The 19,662-nt window shown below is 40.8% G+C and overlaps 1 protein-coding gene across 1 annotated transcript in view; it reads right to left on the bottom strand.

The window, feature by feature from the left end:
• The window catches only part of Usp14 (ubiquitin specific protease 14), a 123,382-nt gene that overhangs the window by 39,240 nt on the left and 64,480 nt on the right, over window positions 1-19,662 (bottom strand). Inside the window, exon 5 of the mRNA XM_067147073.2 lies at window positions 12,286-12,550. Within this exon, the coding sequence (XP_067003174.1) occupies window positions 12,286-12,550 (265 nt within the window). The remainder of the gene's footprint in view (window positions 1-12,285; window positions 12,551-19,662) is intronic.

Raw genomic sequence — 19,662 nt, 5'->3', positions numbered from 1 at the left:
TGCTCATGTTCTCAGATCAACAGCATATCATATTCTGTTGCTGAATACTGCTGCCCCTCCTGGATCAATAGTGTTCACACTAAGAAGATTGATGTACAACTCAATCAGGCAATGTGCATAATCACAGGGATGCATTCAGAGCATGAACACACTATGGCTTCCTGTTCTCAGCAACATTCCACCTCCAGCCCTAAGACGATCAGAAGCTCTCCTAAAGGTATGGAAAAACATTCAGCAGAACCCCCAAATACCCATCCATCAAGATATTACAAACACTGAACATCAGCGATTGAAATCAAGGAAACCACCCTGGCGTACAGCATCAGATCTTGAAAGAATCTCTTTTCATGTTAACAATTTACGGAAAGCCCAGTGGGATCAGTCTTCAGTATGAGAACCCTTCTAAACGTGTACAAGGATTTGATCTTACAAGCGACAGTGGAGAATCATCAATCTAATAACAACTGGACAAGGCAGATGTGGTTATCTACTGTGCAAATGGGGTTGGACTAGCTCTACAAATTGTGATTATAATGTCCCTTCTCAGTCAATCCACCACACTGTTGCTGACTGCCAAATTCGAGTTTTCAAAGCAAAGCTAATGGACATTCACCGCACATCGGATGAAGTAGTTGATTGGCTCAAAAAACTAGACCTAGAGTTGTTGTATTGTACGGACTTGTGACTATGCACATTTATCCTAACACTATATATATATATATATATATATATACTGTATGTGTACATACATTCATCATACGATAAATAAACATAATAAATCTTCCTCATAAGTGAAGATTTCCATGATTAGGGCAGACTAAGCAAATATTTCAGCAACAAGGTGACATTTACAATTTGCTTAACGTCGCACCAACACAGATAGGTCTTATGGCGACAATGGGATAGGAAAGGGATAGGAGTGGGAAGGAAGTGGCCGTGGCCTTAATTAAGGTACAGCCCCAACATTTACCTGGTGTGAAAATGGGAAAACACAGAAAACCATCATCAGAGCTGCCGACAGTGGGGTTCGAACCCACTACCTCCTAGATGCAAGCTCACAGCTGCGCGCCCCTAATCAGATGGCCAACTCGCCTGGTTACAGTTTCTTGAGGAGGAAGACTTTAATGACTAATGTTCTATGATGTATTCTTCATGATTTGCTCCTTCTACCACATGCGGCAAAACAAATAACACAGAAATGTTATTTAATTGTGTTGATACAGCATATACTCAAAATGTGTACTATCATGTGCCACACATTGTTCACAAAGTCTCTGAAGATTACTGAACAAAGGCTGCTGTAAGGACAAAAAAATGTTATCTTCTCGCTTAATCCCGGAATATCTGCAGGTGGATTGTCTGTCTTGAAAACTGATTCTTTCAACACGCCCCATTTTAGGCATCTGGAGCTGTGAGATCCAGGGAGCAGGAAGGGTATGACAATGGAGCTCCATGAGAAATCGGGCAAACTCCAAAGTGTAATTGCAGAGGGGTATGCGATTCCCTCATGGTGTGGGCTGTAACTCCTTGCTGCATCCTTTGGTGTTGGAGGGGTATAAGTTACAAATTTCATTTTTATTCCATATTGAAGTCCAATTATAAGAAATAAATTGACAAATAAATAATATTACATCAGTCTTGGGACTAGTTTCAGCCACTTAATGGCCATCTTCAGCCAAATAAAAATTAAACACATTATGTGATAACTAAAACATATGTATACCAGACAAAGACAATGTTGTAGGAATAATTATAAGTTTCTGGTGTGACTAAAATGGCGCTAATCCAGCACGAATGGAATACTAATGAGGTCTCTGTGAGACTATCTGGTCCACTATTTTGGATTCCGTGCAGCATCCTCGACGAAATTATGGCCTAATATTCCAAGACAGGAGTCGGCACATCAAATCGTGACCCGCACACTGTTCAGTGGTTTCTGTAACCTTTGTTGGAGAAGTCGCCCAGGATTCTCATTGTTGTGACTGATACCGCATGACGGAACTTGTCAAAGATGGATAACATTCTGTTAATCAGTGCCTCCTTATTGAATGGCTCCTTGTACCATTCATTAACATGACGTAAAATCAGCCCATTTTGATACGCCGCTCCATTTGACCAGAAATAATGTTCCATGATACACTTCTCCCCCTCATTTGTGAAATCTAAAATTGCAGAAATCAACACAACACTGAATTCACAATACAGTATGTCAAACTACCGTATTTGCTCACACGTAACTCGCACCTTTTTGACAAAAAATAAGTGTGAACATTTTCGGTGCATGATACATGTGGGGATTTGTGTGCAAAAGATCGTATTCCCAAAGAAAAAAAAACCTCGTAAAATTTGCATTAGGCTACTGAAACAAGACAACTGGCATACTTACCCTATTCATTTTTACGATGAAATTTATTTTATGTAATACCCTATTCATTGTCGCTCCCTTCAGTCTCCGAGCTATTCTCGCGTGCATCATTCTGGTCACCATCCCATACTGCATCATCCTGACTTCCGTCCAACACATTTACGATGCCAGTCTTCAAGAAACTCTTCACAATAACATCTGTAGACACCATAACCCATGCCCGCATAACCCAATCACACACGAGTTAACCGATGACCTCTTTATTTTGCCTGCTGTCGTATCCATTCGGCGTGCAATTTACGTGTTGTCCTTGAAGGCCTCGTTGACAGAATCATACAAGGGTTGTAAACAATGTAAGAGTCCACCAGGAATTACGAGATCAGTTTTCATTCCCTGAAGACGTTTCTTCATGTCTTCCATCGAGTGTCCACGGAAACTGTCCCACGTTAGCACTACTGGGCATCGAAGCAGTGCCCCTGGACATGCTCCCCACACCGTACGGACCCAGTCCTGGACAAGAGCTGTATCCATTCATCCTTTCTCTTGAACCTGTACATGAATGCCTTTGAGAAACTTCCCTTTAGGCACTGTTTTACTTTTGAAAATAACGTACGGTGGCAATTTTCTTCCGTCTGCAGTTATTGCTAGCATGACAGTGCACAACGCTGTTTTTCACATCAAGTTGTATGTACAAGCACGCTAGATTCTTCCTTCTTGTTGATGGTGGTATCGCATGGCATGTCGAAGTTTACTGAGGTTTGATCTGCATTGCCAATTTTGAGATAAGAGGTGATTGTTTTTCTTCCGCACTGCTATCACATGGCGATGAAAACCTATGGATTTTTCGCTGAAATCACTTGGCATCTCTGGCAGAGAGATGTTCGCCTTCACAGACACAATCCCTTTCATGTCATGAATCTATGGATCCAACCCCGGCTCACTTTCAGATCCGAACAGCTGATTCCTCCTTTAATCGCTAGTTCCTGCGCTATGAAATGCAGCATCTCGTGCGAGACACTAAAGCCATCATTTCGCTACTCTCTAACGTTATGAAGAAACTTGTCTTCCAACTCAGGAAACTTACCAATTTTCAGCCTTCTGAATGCCTTACGTGTTCAGTTGGTGGTTTCTAGCACAGCTTTCTGTTTGCGGCAGTAGCAAACATTAAACTTATCACACTGAATTCTTGACCGACAGCTCTGTTACTATGTTCTTCAGCATATTTTATCACTTAGAGTTTAAACCCAGCTGTATAACTCCCACATTTCGCCAGAACTCAACTGAGAAACAACAATGAAATGTGAAGACAGAATACTGGTACTTGTCAACAATACAACAGATGGACGATACGTAATACCATGATCGCTTGACTGCTTGGACAGGGAAACACTCCCAGTTCACGTGATCGGCTCTGCCGGACAGGTAGCAATAAGCATATTGACGAAGAGTGAGAAGGATGGCTGAGTGCGACTGACTAGGAATGCGACCTTGAGGCGAGGGTTTGTGAATTAGATATTTTTGTTACAACAGCTAGCCTCAACCATTTTGCAAATGCAGCTTCTTCTTGTACTGTCATGTACAAATTACCGTAACAGCAATTGGTACAGTCCCGATATTTAATGTAGGTACGTCCATGGAATACCCAAACTTTATTTCGTGTATGTAACACATGTCTTTATGACAACATCAGAAATTAATGCGAGTTATGTGCGGGGAGTTTTTTCCCCTGCAATTTTTAATGTTAAAAATGGGTGCAAGATATATGCAGCGGCAAGTTATATGCGAGCAAATACGGTATTATATACCTAGTCTAGCCATAAATCCTGTCACAAACTACAGGGGAGTATATTTTAAGGCTTCATAGCAGAGTACTGAGGCATAGGAGCACACAGAAGCGGTGACAGAGAGTGCAGTGCCAGCAATGGCAAGCGGACGTAGTCGTCTCAAAGCAGCAGCATGATTAAGTCTAAATTTTAAAAAATGTTCACAATTTGTTTTACGTCGCACCGACAAAGGTCTTATGGCGACGATGGGATAGGAAAGGCCTAGGAGTGGGAAGAAACCAGCTGTGGCCTTAATTAAGGTAAGTCCCCAGTATTTGCATGGTGTGAAAATGGAAAACCACGAAAAACCATCTTCACGGCTGCTGACAGTGGGGTTCGAACCCACTATCTCCCGGATGCAAGCTCACAGCTGCACGCCCCTAACCGCACGGCCAACTCGCCCGGTGATAGATAGATAAATAAATAAATAAATAAATAAATAAATAAATAAATAAATAAATAAATAAATAAATAAATAATAATGTTATTGGCTTTATGTCCTATTAACTACTTTTTACGTTTTTCAGAGACACTGAGGTGCCGGAATTTAGTCCTGCAGGAGTTCTTTTACGAGCCAGTAAATCTACCGACACAAGGTCGACGTATCTGAGCACCTTCAAATATCACCGGACTGAGCCACTCAGCCTGCCAGACAGGTACCGATAAGCACATTGACAAAGACGGAAGAGTGAGAAGATAGTTGAGTGTGACTGACTGGCTAAATAAATAAAGCAAACAAAACTAGTAAATGAAACGGAACACACCAGTACTTACAGACAATGTTGAAAATTATCTCCATGAGCTGCAATTCAAGCTTCACATCTTATGGGATTTCGAAACCCACTTTGCAGTTCCAGAATTATTCCTGTAAACTTTTCCTTTGAAAGTTTCCCTTGGACGAAATTAGCATGAGCTTAAATCTCTATCAACAAGGATGAGAAGGTCCACCTATTCAATACTATACTATACAGTATTGAATTGGATGTTCTCATTCTTGTTGATAGTGATAAATCATCAATACGGTCCAAAATGAAATTCATTACATGTGTGCTTAAATCAGGTGAACGAGGGGGACCATATACCTTTACTAATGATCTAATCATCACCAAACACTTCTGCAATAATCACACAGAGCTACGCAGTGTATGGGTCATCGCACCATCCTGCTGGAAACAGCTGTACCTGTTTTCTTCTTCAGTCAGTTCAGCAACAAATGGCTCGAGAATGCTGAGAATATACCGGTCGGTAGTCCTGAAAAAAAATATCTGATCGATAATTTGTCGGGCACAGCGCACAATACACCTAGCTTCACATCGTGCAGTGGTCTCAGCTGTTAAATGAGCGGTTTCACTGTATCCTAGATCCTACTGTTCTGTGAATTGATATATCCATGCAAATGAAACCATGCTTCGTCAAAAGAAAGTTTGGATCAACAATACCTTCTCCCCTGTTGTGAAATCCAAAATTGCACTATTCATTTTAAAAAAAACCATGACACTACAACCCGGATGGGCCTTGGCCCACCAACGACCGCTGCTCACCCCAAAGGACTGCAGATTACGAGATGACAAATGGTTGGTGTGACAATACTCTTGGTTGTTATTCTTGGTTTTCTAGACCGGGATTGCCATCTATCAGATAGCTCCTCAACTGTTATCATGTAGACTGAGTGGAATTTGAACCAACCGTTAGGACCAGGCAAAAATCCCTGACCTGGCTAGAAATCGATCCAGGGTTTCCATGCGAGTGCAGGCAAGCTACATCTAGATGACGGGGACAGACACTATTCACTAGCCAATTGCAAAATCTTATTCTTGCAATGTAATCTGTAGGCTGTATGTTATGGACTGAATGAGTCCAGTAAGATAGTAAATGTTCTGTTAATAATGTCTTCACGATTTAGTACAATTTTTTTCAGATCATTCCTGATCTTCCTGAACCACTACCAAGTACAGTAACAATTTTCTTAGTCAGTTTCCCAGTCCTGTCAAAACATTATGTGCAAAGACTGATTAATGCAAACTGTGAGTAATGTGTGCATAACATAGTAAAAGGAAATTGAGAAGTCTAAAACCATATTTTACTTATTCACAAAATACAGGGGGTATAGTTTAAGACTTGCCACTTCTGCTCATAGGCCACAGGAATCTCCAAGCGAGCACCATATGGCCTGTGTCAACGTGCAACCTTGTTCTGGCCCACTTATACTGTGAAACTGGGCAACCACAGAAAAACATATTCATGGCTGTTGATGGTGACATTTCCGAACCCCACCATCTCTCGAATGTACTACATTGTAGGCTCACAACTACACAACCCAAACACCGCAGCCATCTCAGTATGAACTCTTTCTTTTCCTCCTTTCCACAACTCAGTTCTAAAAAACGCTAGCGCATTTCTCATTATTATTATCATTATTATCATTATTATTATTATTATTAGATGCGAAAAAGACCAGAAAACTGATCACGCAAAGCTCACTTAGAAGTTGTGCATTTCCTTCTTTGCCAGGCAGCCTTCAGTTTTTCTCTCATCGTGGTTCTTCGTTCTTCTGTCCACTTAGCTCCTGTCTTCTTCTTGTGGTTTCTCTCTGACTCTACTTCCCACTTGTTGATTTTCGTTCTGTAGCAGGTTTGGTTAGCGATGTCAGCCACTTTGATTCCTGATTTTTCCAGGTCTTGGCGGATTTCCATTGTCCACCTATTTGTTTTGATGTTTTCTGTTGCCTCAAGTAAGATTCTTGTCAGTCTGTTTTCTGGAAGGCGTTTGATGTGTCCGTAAAATTTCAGGCGTCTTTTTCTGATGTCGGCCGCAAGGTTTGAGAGCTCCTCGGTTTTTGTACGAGATTGCAGTCTATATCCTTCGTCGGTCAGTTTTGGGCCGAGAATTGTTCTGATGATTTTACGTTCCTCTTTCAGGATGTCTTCGAGTACTGTTTTCCTGTGCAGATCCAGTGTTTCACTCGCGTATAGTATTTCAGGTTTGATCACAGTGTTGTAATGTCGAATTTTGGTGAAGATTGAAAGGCATTTTTTGTTGTAAATGTTTTGCGTTCGGCCGAGGGATCTCTTCATTTTCTGGATGCGGACCTCGAGGGCCTTCTGTTCTTTTCCTGTTGGTACTATAATTTCTCCGAGATATCGGAACTCAGTTACTTTTTCGAATGTGCCAAATTTCGTGTTCAAATTCTGGAGGTTGCAGTGGTTGGACATGACCTTGGTTTTTGAGAAGGAGATTTGTAGGCCGAATTTTTCTGAGCATTTCTTGAGAGTTTTGATTTGGCTGATTGCCTGTTGTTCGTTTGTTGCAAGGATCGCGAGATCATCTGCGAAAGCGAGACAGGAGATTTTTACATGTCTTCTTGTCATACTTAATGGTTGCCAATTTCCTTGAGCTTTTAGAGCTTGTTCCCATTCTCTCATGATTTTGTCCAGGGCTATGTTAAAGAGTAGTGGGGAAAGTCCATCTCCTTGTCGGACACCGGTTTTTATCTGAAATTTTTCAGATATATTTCCCATGAATTTTACTTGGGAGGTTGTGTTGGTGAGAGTTAGTCTGATGATTTTTTGAGTCTTGTTGTCCAGTCCGTACTCACTCAGTGTTTGGAAGAGAGATTGCCGGTCAATGGAGTCGTATGCTTTCTGGAAGTCCACGAAGGTGCAGATTGTGGGTTGTTTTCTTGTGTGTCGTAGTTTCAAGATGGTTTTCAGGTTGAGTATCTGTTCTGCACAGGATCTGTGGGGCCTGAAGCCTGCTTGGTATTCGCCTATGAGTGGTTCTAGTTGTTGCTGTGTTCTTTGGAGGAGGACTGCAGAGAGGATTTTGTATGTGACTTGCACCAGGGAAATTCCCCTGTAATTGTTCACATCTGTTCGGTCACCTTTTTTGTGAAATGGAACGAGGAGGGCGTTTGTCCAATTTTCTGGTAGTTTTCCCGTTGTCCAAATTTCTTGTATGATTTGTGTGAGTTCTTGGAGAGAATTCTTTCCTAGATGTTTAAGAAGCTGTGCTATGATGCCGTCGTCTCCGGATGCCTTGTTGTTTTTCAGTCGTTGTATGTGGCGGTGTATTTCCTCTTGTGTAGGTGGGGATGAGTCTGGGTTTGGGTTCGGGTGGGGTTTAAGTGGAAACCTCTCCGTTGGTTCTGGGCAGTTGAGTAGTGACTCGAAGTATCTCGCGAGTTCCTTGGTGTTTTCGTCATCTGTGATTGCCAATTTTCCGTTTTGTTTTCTGAAGCAGAGGTTCTTGGGCGTGTACCCATTTAATCTGTTGCGGAAGATGCTGTAAAAATCTCTGGTGTTGTAGTTGCAGAAGTCCTGTTCGGCCGATTTCAGTTGGTCCTCCAGGTATTTCCTCTTGGTTTGTCTGATGAGTTTAGAGGTCTGTCTTCGGACTTCGCCGAATTTTTCTTCGTTTTCAGGAGTACGGTTGCTGATGAACTTCTGGTATGCGTTTTTTCTATTCAATATGGCTTGGTCACATTCGGTGTTCCAAAACGGGTGTCTGCTCTTTTTCTGTAGTGGGATTTGCTCTGATGCACTCTTCATTATTTTGTCGTGGAATTCGTTCCAAGTTTTGGCTGGGATTTCTTCCCATGTTTCCCTGAGATTTGATGTTTTTATTTGTGCTGTGTCCAATTTTTTTGTTTGCCTTGGATTTCTGGTAGAAGCATTTTGGGGTAAATTTCACTTTGATTCTTGTTAGATGATGGTCCGATTCAATGTTGGCTCCTCTGCGGACTTGAACGTTGTGTACTTCTTTTTGTGCTGGGAAGGAGATGGCGACATGATCGATCTGGTGTTTGCCGCAGCAGGTGTTGGGTGATTCCCATGTGAAGAGCTTATTGGGGTTTTTCCGTAGGGACGTTGACATGATTTTCAGGCCGTGTTGTTGACAGAGCTCGATGAGGCATTTGCCATTTTTGTTGGTCTTTTCGTGTGCTGAGAATCTTCCTGCGGTTTTTCTGTAGCACTTTTCTTTACCAATTTTACCATTGAAATCGCCGAGGAGAATGATGGTGTCTTTTTCATGTATTTTGATGAGTGTGATTTCAAGTTTGTTCCAGAAGTTTTCTGTTTGTTTCTGATCTTTGCAGTCGTCGGTGGGTGCGTGGGCATTTACAAAGGTGTAGTGGCGATTTGCACAGCGAAGTCGTAAGGTCATTAGTCTGTTGTTTATGGGTATGATCTCTTCTACGGAGTTCACGATCTTTTTGTGTACGAAAAAGGCCATGCCTAACATTGGTGTGGCTTTTCCTACTGTTCGTGTAGTTTTGCTCTTGAAAATGCGGTAGTTACCATATTCTGACGTACTGACTCAGTGAGTCTGGTCTCTTGCACGGCGAGTAGCGGGATTTTTTGCTGATCTAATTCTGATGTTAATCTGAGAAGTTTTCCTACTTGTAGGAGTGTGTTTACGTTTAGCGTGCCGATGTAGAAGGGCATTTTAGTGGGAAGTTTGCCAGAGAGCTCCGACTCTCTCTTTCGTGTCAGCCCGGCTCCTCCAGAATCCGAGTGGCCGGTTGCCGCCTTCGTTTTCAGTTGGCGGGTGGATTGGTTACCACCTGGAGTAATGTTGTTCTTACTTGCACGAAGCATGGTGTGCTTGTTCTCAAGCGATTGGGTTGATCCAGAGGGATCGGAGTACAATCAGGTGGGTGAGTTCCTGAAGGTTTTCTGAGGCAGCCGCTCCAACTCGGAGTACAGACGCTGACCAGTTGCCGCACCAAATAGGTGAACAGACGCTACTGGATTTATTATTATCCGAAGCCGTTGGCCATCTAGTGGCTCTTCCGCCTTTAGGGGCAGTTTCCCACCCCACGGGCAAGAGAGTGCCCTGAACCTCTACCCGCTCATCCGCCCTCCGAAGAAGCCGTTGGCACTTGGTAGAGGAGGACCACTTATACCGGTGGTCACTCGGTTTGTAGACGCAGTTTAGCATCATGCCCGGGACATATTATTATTATTGTTATTATTACTTCTTTTTAGACGTTTAAGGCCATTAGAGACCACAATAAGCAACATTTACACATTTTTAGAAGCTGATGTAGCAGTTTGCTTGTAGCTATTGGAGTTAGGTGTGTTGTGAGGGTAATACCGTGATGGTTAAGTACTCTACAACACAGAGATTATTTTTGGTCGAGTGTTATTTGCGCAAAAAGAAGAAACCAGTTAATAGGTGCCTTCGAAAATTACATAGACAGTTTTCTTTACATTGCAGGATCGTATTATCTCTCCGGCAGCCTGTCTCCTTTTCGCTGTCCATCCACTGTTCTTCTTCACGAAAGCCCATGAAATTATTGATCTGATGTCGGTACTTGGTTCTGTTAGTCAACCGCTTGTTATCTATTCTAAATAGGTGGCCATACAACGTGAGTCATTGCTTCTTGATGGATTCCATCAGTCATTCGAATTTCTGATATAGTTCTTCTCATCCTCGCAATCTGTACTGTCCACCCACGATCTTTGGGTCCATTATCTTTCGAATTATCTTCCTCTCAAACTTCTCAGCTTCTCTCTGATCAGCTTTTCCAGTAACTTGGAAGCGTTCACTCCCATAGAGACTTTGGGTTTAATCACTGTGTTGTAATGTCCGAGTTTAGCAAGTTGCTTTACGTCACACTGACACAGATAGGTCTTATGGTGATGATGGGACAGGAAGGGGCTAGGAGTGGGAAGGAAGCAGCCGTGGACTTAATTAAGGTACAGCCCCAGCATTTGCCTGGTGTAAAAATGGGAAACCACGGAAAACCATCTTCAGGGCTGCCGACAGTGGGGTTCGAACCCACTATCTCCCGAATACTGAACACTGGCTGCACTTAAGCAACTGCAACTATCGAGCTCGGTCCGAGTTTAGCTTGCACTGAAATTGCCTTTTACTTGTACGCATTGTGTGTTCTGCAAAACTCTGCGACCATCCTAATTTACCTACTGTTGTTAGCTTCTCTTTCATTAGATCCCATCTGCACAATCTCACCTGGATATTTGAAGCAAGTGCACGTAGCAAGAAAACGATACCATACCGAAGATGATCGATTGCATTTTGTGGCAAATATTTCAGTTTTCTTATTTAAATAGAGTCACCCAACCTATCTTAACTATATTATATGTATCATGAATACATATTTCAAGCGCCAGTAGAGAAATAACCTTCTCGCTATAAATTTATATGATAGTCTTTCCAAAATTTAACTTACATGAGAAAATATAAACTAACCTCTGAAATCAATGATGCACTCTGCCATATCTTGAGGTGCTTCCCATTCTTACTTAATTGCAGTATTTAGCATTAAAATTAAGCAATTATTTACTTCAGTCTTTATTTTTAACGAGTTAACAACTGCTATCAAACACGTATTTATGCATTTATTACAAAATGCATGTTCTCCTTCATTTCCATTTTCATTTACGGAGCAGCAGTCGAAGGGTATTACTAATCAACTCTGACACCGCCTTCGAATGTCGATGAGAGAGCTCGCTTATGAACATAGTGAGGAAACGATACCGAAGATGATCGAGTCGCATGTAATATAATCGCTGGGTGCATAAATATTGGTAACAGAAAAAATTGGGCATGCTTAATCACTCGTAATAACGGATGCGTCACTGATAGGGGTCTTGCTGTAACCAAAGGATAATACACAGTTTCATCATCATCATATAGAAATTTTTAAGAGATAGACAAAAACTGACGTTATAACGGGGTTCTCGTTGTATACTGAACACTCTATAGCGGATTTCTACTGTATTAGTATTGGTACAGTTGCAGAGTCATCAGAGCTAAAATTAATGTCTGTCGGTAAATACTATTTGAGCTAGGATGGTGGTATTTCAAAATGTTATACAGTATGTAAGGTGACGACAGTTACCAAATTTCACTGCCTGTGTTATGTTACTGGCCCCTGAAGAGTAGCTCATCATTCATTTTGCCCTATGAAATCAAAATTCCCCATAATTTCCTTTTATCAAGAAAACTTGCATTTTTGTTATGGTTCTGATAGCCAAAGCCTCAGGAAATATTCCTGATGGACATGTATCAGGAATTAACCTATGTCAACACAGTCCTCTCAATGTAAATACATAAAGCATGTACACTCACTTAAAAGCAACATTCTGTCCATCTACTTTCTTTGGAGGCAGCTTCTGCTGCAACATCCTGACTAGTTCAGTCCAACACTCATTAGCATCCTGTTGAGTAAAGCCACCATGCTCACTTTTTTCAGCAAAGCGAGGGAATGCCATATGAAGAACTTGTAATAGTACAATTGGGGGTATTGATGTACCCTTGTCCATTTCATCATACAAATTCCTTAAAGCAGCTGTAATAGATTGGGCTGGAACCATGTTGCTCGCCATTGTTACAGCTGAAACGGAGTAAAATAACTATTAGCAGGGTAGATGAGAATTTTGGTTAGAGAATACACAGTGCAATGGGCAACTCTACAAACTAATCTGAACAAGAATCGTTCTTAGAATACACTAAGAAACTTGAAACCATGAGAAATAATTAAAAGGACTCTGGGTAAATCACTGAAACTTCTACAAGATATGCATAAAAAACAAAATAAATTAAGGAAGGCAATAGTCGAGTTAAGGACTGCAAACAGAAGGTTATTTGTGATCTGCTTATTTGAAAAAATATAAAGGATTCTTCTAAATGCATGGCATTATCAAACTCAAATTAGAGAAGAAACATTTTAATACATTCTTAAGAAAGCTTCTGAAGCATGTTGCAGTACCTTCCAATGTGTCAATTTTAAATCACAGTCATAGCTACACCAAAAATTCTTTGAAAGCGCTATTGTTTGTTGATTAACAGAAATAGGAAAAAAGATTGTCATGAAATCGTCACAGAAATGTGCATTTAGGTTCAGTACAAACTCCCCCAAAACCACTTTGAACATTAAAAAATCCTAAAGCGATCTTGTAACAATACAAGCCTCACTACGTTGCACTAATGACAAATTCACATAAAGCAAAAATTAAGATGACAGTTGACAAATGCTGTGATAATGATAAGATGCAGTCCAACATATGTTTTCCTGGAACTATCAAGAAACGAAGTAACAGTTCAAATCTATGATTTACAAAGAATTATAAATTCACACCAATGAACAATGCCAAAATAAGAATGAAGTCTGATATAAACATACTGGGTAGATAACACAATGATGAACTTGAATGATGAAACAATGGGCATGCCAGGATAAGAAAATCTGTCCTATATGGAAGAGCACTAGCTCAAAAAAAAGAAAGAGCCAGCAGTATGAGCAAAGTGAAATGCTATGATTGGTCAGCGCACTGACAAAAGAACAAAGATACGGTACCACTTTACCTCAAACAACGGATACTGTTACCGTATTTGCTCACATATAACGCATACTTTTTTGACAAAAAATAAGTGTGAACATTTTCAGTGCGTGATATATGCAGGGACTTGTGTGCAAAAGATCATATTCCCGAGGGAAAAACCCTGTAAAATTTGCATTAGGCCATTGAAACAAGACAACTGGCATACTTACCCTATTCACTGTCACTGCCATCAGTCACCGAGCTATTCTCGCGTGCATCATTCCGGTCACCATCCTATATCATCCTGACTTCTGCCAAATGCATTTGCGATGCCCATCTTCAAGAAACTCTTCACAATAACGTCTGTCGATATCATAACCCATGCCCGCACAATCCAATCACACACGAGTTCAACCGACGGCATCTTTATTCTGTCTGCTGGCATCAGCTCATGCTTGCCTCCTGCTATCAATTCGGTGTACAATTTATTTATTTTGTCCTTGAAAGGCTTGTTGACAGAAACATCTAAGGGCTGTAGACAATGTATGAGTCCACCAGGAATTAAAACGAGATCAGTTTTCATTTCCTGAAGACATTTCTTTGTGACTTCCACCAAGTGTCCACGGAAACTGTCCCACACTAGCATTACAGGGCGTTGAAGCAGTGCCCCTATACAGATTTCACCCAGAGAACCAGTCGTGATGTAAACATAAGCACGTGCTTGGGTTAACGTTTATTGGTTAGTGCTGCCACGGGACACCTACGTGGAGACATGAAACTAGTTCGTTAGCCACATCATGGCTAATGCGATCCTAGATGCAAAATGTCCGAAATATAATTCCCAAAATAATGTAAGTCAGAGAAATATAAAAAAAACTATTTGTATTCAATGTTATTTAATATAAACAAGCATCTCAAATTGAAAAGCACCAGGGACGCATGCGCTCATGCTTGACCCGCCATTTTGTTAAGCTGTGAGCTTGGGAAGCAAGTAGATACAGTACGTGAGTAAGTAAGAGTGAGTGAGTGAGACATTACTTGTTCTTGTGCAATGTGGATCACCGAGTTGAGTTCGTTGAGCATCGCAAAGGGAAACTTTTGAAAAGTGTCGAGAAGGCAATTGCATTGAATGTGTTTCATAAATTTTGTAAGAAATACCCGACTTTAGCTTTAAAGGATTTGCGAAGCTGACATCCGAGTTCACTTGTGTTTCGGAGTGGAGCATTAATACAGCGCGCAGCGAACGACTGCACCAAGGATTGGTAAGAATACCTGGAAAATCGAAGAAGCACCGACTTGGAAGGCGTTCGTCCCTTATCACATTCTGATTAGGTAAAGTACTGTACATTTTATTGTTTTAATATTGCCCCTTCTATGCTATAAGTTCCTCGCTAGAATTTTATTTGATTAGAATATTAAATGTGTGAGGTTTTACTTATATGCGCTGTTATGATTAATTTATTACGTATTTACGTTTCGGCCATAAATTCAAATCTACCTTTCTTTTCTGATATGTTAAATATCGAGGTGCCATTTATCATTCATTGTTGTTTATTTTTCGCGGACAGTGAGTATAATTTGTGCCGTAATCTGCATCACAATTGCCTGTCAACTACATGTTGACGTCAGTGTTATCCGGCAACAGTCTATGTAGAGCTAATCCTGATGTAATCGCCGCAATCAAGCGAAGTAACGACAGTTTCAAGACTGCCCACGTGGTTCCTGCTATATGTCCGGGAGTAGCCCAGTGATTCTCCAATCAGCGTTTAGACGGCGGCTGGATACATATGGATACACATTTTTCTTTGTTTACATCAGGTTCTGTTCTCTCGGTGACAGGAGAATAGAAGTGCTCCCCACACCGTACGGACCCAGTCCTGGACAAGAGCTGTATCCATCCATTCTCTCACTTAAACCCGTATATGAATGAATTTGGGAAAATTCAATTTAGGGACTGTTTTTTCTTTTGAAAATAACCTACAGTGGCAATTTTCTTCCGTCTGCGGTTATTGCAAGCATGACAGTGCAACGCTGTTTTTCACACGCAGTTGTACATATAAGCACGCTAGATTCTCCCTTCTTGTTGATAGTGGTGTTGCATGGCATGTCGAAGTTTATCAGGGTTTGATCTGCATTGCAAATTTGAGATAAGAGGTCATTGTTTTTCTTCTGCACTGCTATCACATGGCGATGAAAATCTATGATTTTTTCGCTAAAATCGCCTGGCATTCTTTGGCAGAGAGATGTTCGCCTTCACAGACACAATCCCTTTCGTGTCATGAATCTACGGATCCAAGCCGGCTCACTTTCAGACCCGAACAGATAATTCCTCCGTTAATCGCTAGTTTGCACGCTTTGAAATGTAGCATCTCATGCAAGATACTAAAGCCATCATTTTGCAATTCTGTAATGTGATGAAACAACTCGTCTTCCAGCTCAACAAACCAATTTTCGGCCCTCTGAATGCCTTACATGTTCGGTTGGTGGTTTCTAGTGCAGCTTTCTGTTTATGCCAGTAGTGAACATTAAACTCAGTCACACTGAATTCTCGACCAGCAGCTCTGTTACCATGTTCTTCAGCATACTTTATCACTGAATTTAAACCCAGCCGTATAACTCCCACGTTTCTCCAGAACTTAAAGATCGACCTACACAAGGAAACTTAAATGAGGAAAAAGAATGAAACGTGAAGACGGAATATTGGTACTTGTTGACAATACAACAGATGGACGATAACTAATACCGTGATCACTTGACTGCCTGGACAGGGAATCACTCCCAGTTAACGTGATCAGCTCTGCCGGACAGGTAGCGATAAGCATATTGACAAAGGCGGAAGAGTGAGAGAGATGCTGAGTGTGACTGACTGACTAGGAATATGGCCTTGGGGTGGGGGTTTATGAGTTAGGTATTTTTATTACAACAGCTAGCCTCAACCGTTCTGCAGGTAGAAAGGAATGCAGCTTCTTCTTGTACTGTCATGTACAAAGTACCGTAACAACAATTGGTACAGTCCCGATATTTAATGTAGTCATGCCCGTGGAATACCCAAACTTTATTTTGTGTATGTACTGTATGTCTTTATGGGCCGGTTGCATAAAGACATCTGACCAGAGATCAAATTAGAACCTAGTTCTGAAAAGGAACTGAGATTACAACTTTGTCGCGTTGTCAAAACTGAACTCGGTTTACACATGTGTACTGTAGTTCAAATATAATCTGAGTTCAGATAAGTGGACGTTGCAACACTGCAAAACAAATGAAATACGAAATAGTTTTGGCCGCTGGATAATACTTAAAACATGGGATTGAGCCGGCCGTGACTGTCGACAAATGAAAGTTGTTTGCAGGATGTACTGGAATTTCTTCATATATGCTTTTCTTGCAGTGAACACAGGTGAAGGAAAAAAGATATCGGACTTCCCTCAGTCAACCCTTGTTTTTTCCTGATCCCGACGGAATTAGGTTTGAGTAGCCTAATGAGTCTTTCATTTTCACGGCCTTCGTGGCTGTTCTCTTTCTTTTATTCATTCTTTGAAGAACTGATTAGTGTTAAGAAGGGGTGATTGCCCAGTTGCACACTAGCTAGTTTGGTCTTGTGTGGTTTAATATCACATCACGATTAAAATGTTGTCACATACAGCCCATCGCATGTCCGTTTTTCCATTACGGTTTCTGTTACCTATGGCGATATTAAAGGTATTAAATCATACATTTGGTCATAGTGCTTTTATGAGCACAGCAGAGCGAATATGTAGCTGTCAGGATAAGGTGAAGCAACTCTACATGTCAATAGCTAGCTCATGTTTCACACGTAGCATGAATCAAAGAGGACAGTCCCCAGCTGGCAAATGAAGCACGTTTGAATACATTTTTTCGAGAAGTACTTGGATCGATTTTTGGAATAATCACAGTGCTGAACTTGTAATGCTTGTAGATTTAAGGCTAGGTGTAGAAAACAGTGTAGTTCCATTTTAAAAACAAAATTAATAGCATTACCTCAAAGGATATTGATGTCATTCTATTTTGAATGGTCCATATGTTATTTGAGATGGACAACTTAGCTAAATAACCCTCTATATCCCACTAATCAGACATCTGTAAAACAATAACGAGATAATGTAATATCATAAGCAATTCGTAGAGGTTGTGTTGTAGAATTATGTTTCAAGTGCATTATAAGCAGTGTAATATAGCTTATACATGGAAAACTACAGCTAACAATGTATTTGGGTTAGTCTTTTGTGTATTTTCTTATGATTTATCATAACAACACAGGTAATATTATGTTCACAATCAGCTGTTCTTTTATCCCGAATAGAAAACAACTCCTTGAACTGAGATCAAAGAGTTTGATCGGAGAAATTTCTGCAGTCAAAGTTAATCCTAGTTCAGTGCAAATTGATCTCGATTAACATTTATACAACAACAAAAATCAGAGTTTACTGTGAACTGAGATAAATTTAGGCTCTGATCTGAGATCAAACGGTTTATGCAACCAGCCATATGACGTCAGAAATTAATGCGAGTTATGTGCTGGGATTTTATCCCCTGCAATTTTATATGTTAAAAATGGGGTATGAGATATATGTGGTGGCGAGTTACATGCGAGCAAACACAGTATACTATAGCATTGTCTGGCCCTGGTCTGTGTGGCATTGGTAGCATGTTAGAAATGAAGAGTGAACCACATATTAACACATGGGTGATGGGCCCCGAGAAATCTCATAGTACGCTCGCCAGCGGTAGGTGACGGGCCCCTAGAAATCTCGGTTTTATTCACGACATTGTTTTCGGTCTTCCTGTGTCATCTCTTGACCACATATTGAACTATTTCGAACTTGCACATTGAGTAGAATAAATCGTAGATGTATATCTGCCACTTTTCTTTTATTCACGGCCTCTTTTATTCTTTGATTTAGTTTCGAAATGTCGACATTCTTTCTGCCTGTTCAGTCAATGACAAGATGGAGCGCCCGCGGAATACGGTGTTAGCTGACGACGATAAGAATTATATGCCGATGATCGTTCAAATGGATATAGTGATAATGAATTAGTGGAAACTGAATGTGAGAGTGATAGTGGAAGTGATATTCAAGTCTCTACATGCCGTAATTTACCTAGTGTGCTTATTTATTCAAGTGACTCAGACGACGACAACGATGTAAACATTAATGATGTGTTGTTGAATTAACACGCATTCACTTGCTTATCTTAGATATGTTGAAGTACTACTAGGGGTATTGGTTGAGTACCCACACCAACTTTAAAGATAAAATCTTGACTGGTTTAATATTTACGTACATTTTTATAATCAAGTGCACCCTAGTATGCTTAGTAGAAAGATGTCCGGTCCACAGGGTATGTGACAAGCTCAAGCATCCGGTCAGCAATGTGTTAAGTATAGCTACAAGTTCTCGTAATCGCTTGTTCATGACTAAAGATAAGCTAAGGGTTATTGAAGGTGCAGAGAACAATGGAAACCGTGCAGCAGGAAGAAAAGTTCTATGTCAGAGAAAGTTGTGCTCACGACTGGCAAAAAAAAAAAAAATAATAATAATAATCGCCAGGCATTTTGCACAACACGTTCCTATGCAGCTAATGCCAGACAGCACACTCATTAGCACGACAACACAGGCGAAACCATCCAATCACAAATATCAGAGGGAAGGTAAGCAAACCACGTGATAAATCTGATAAGTGGGTTGCCTACTCAACAGCATGTGAAGATTATGGTGAGTATTTATACAAATTTATATTTAACCATATTCAGTTTCGGAGTACATCATTATGTAGGATTAATTTCTTGTAAATAAAACCCAAATTAAAACCAGTTTAAATAAACACCTTCTCTCCTAAAATTAGGGTACACTGGATTATTCACGTATATACAGTAATAGGTGGTTTAGATAAAAATCATGAGAACCCTGACAAAGCCAACTTAACTCTTCAGACCATACATGATTAGGCTCCGAACACCACTCAAGTTGAATGTACCAATATGTGGTGATGATGATGATGATGATGATGGCATATGGTTTCCAGAGAGGCCAGGTGCAAGTCTTTCATGTTCATGCTCGTGGGACACCTGCGTATCAGGGTGGTGGTGGTGGTGATGATGTACGGAGAAGGTGATACCTGGTATAGGCATATAGCCTACTTATGTCGAATAATACCAAGGGGT

This window comes from Anabrus simplex, chromosome 5, assembly GCF_040414725.1.
Source record: "Anabrus simplex isolate iqAnaSimp1 chromosome 5, ASM4041472v1, whole genome shotgun sequence".
In the NCBI taxonomy this organism is placed as follows: domain Eukaryota; kingdom Metazoa; phylum Arthropoda; class Insecta; order Orthoptera; family Tettigoniidae; genus Anabrus; species Anabrus simplex.
Note: the sequence above shows the minus strand (reverse complement) of the source record. Positions and strands in the feature narration are given on the sequence as shown.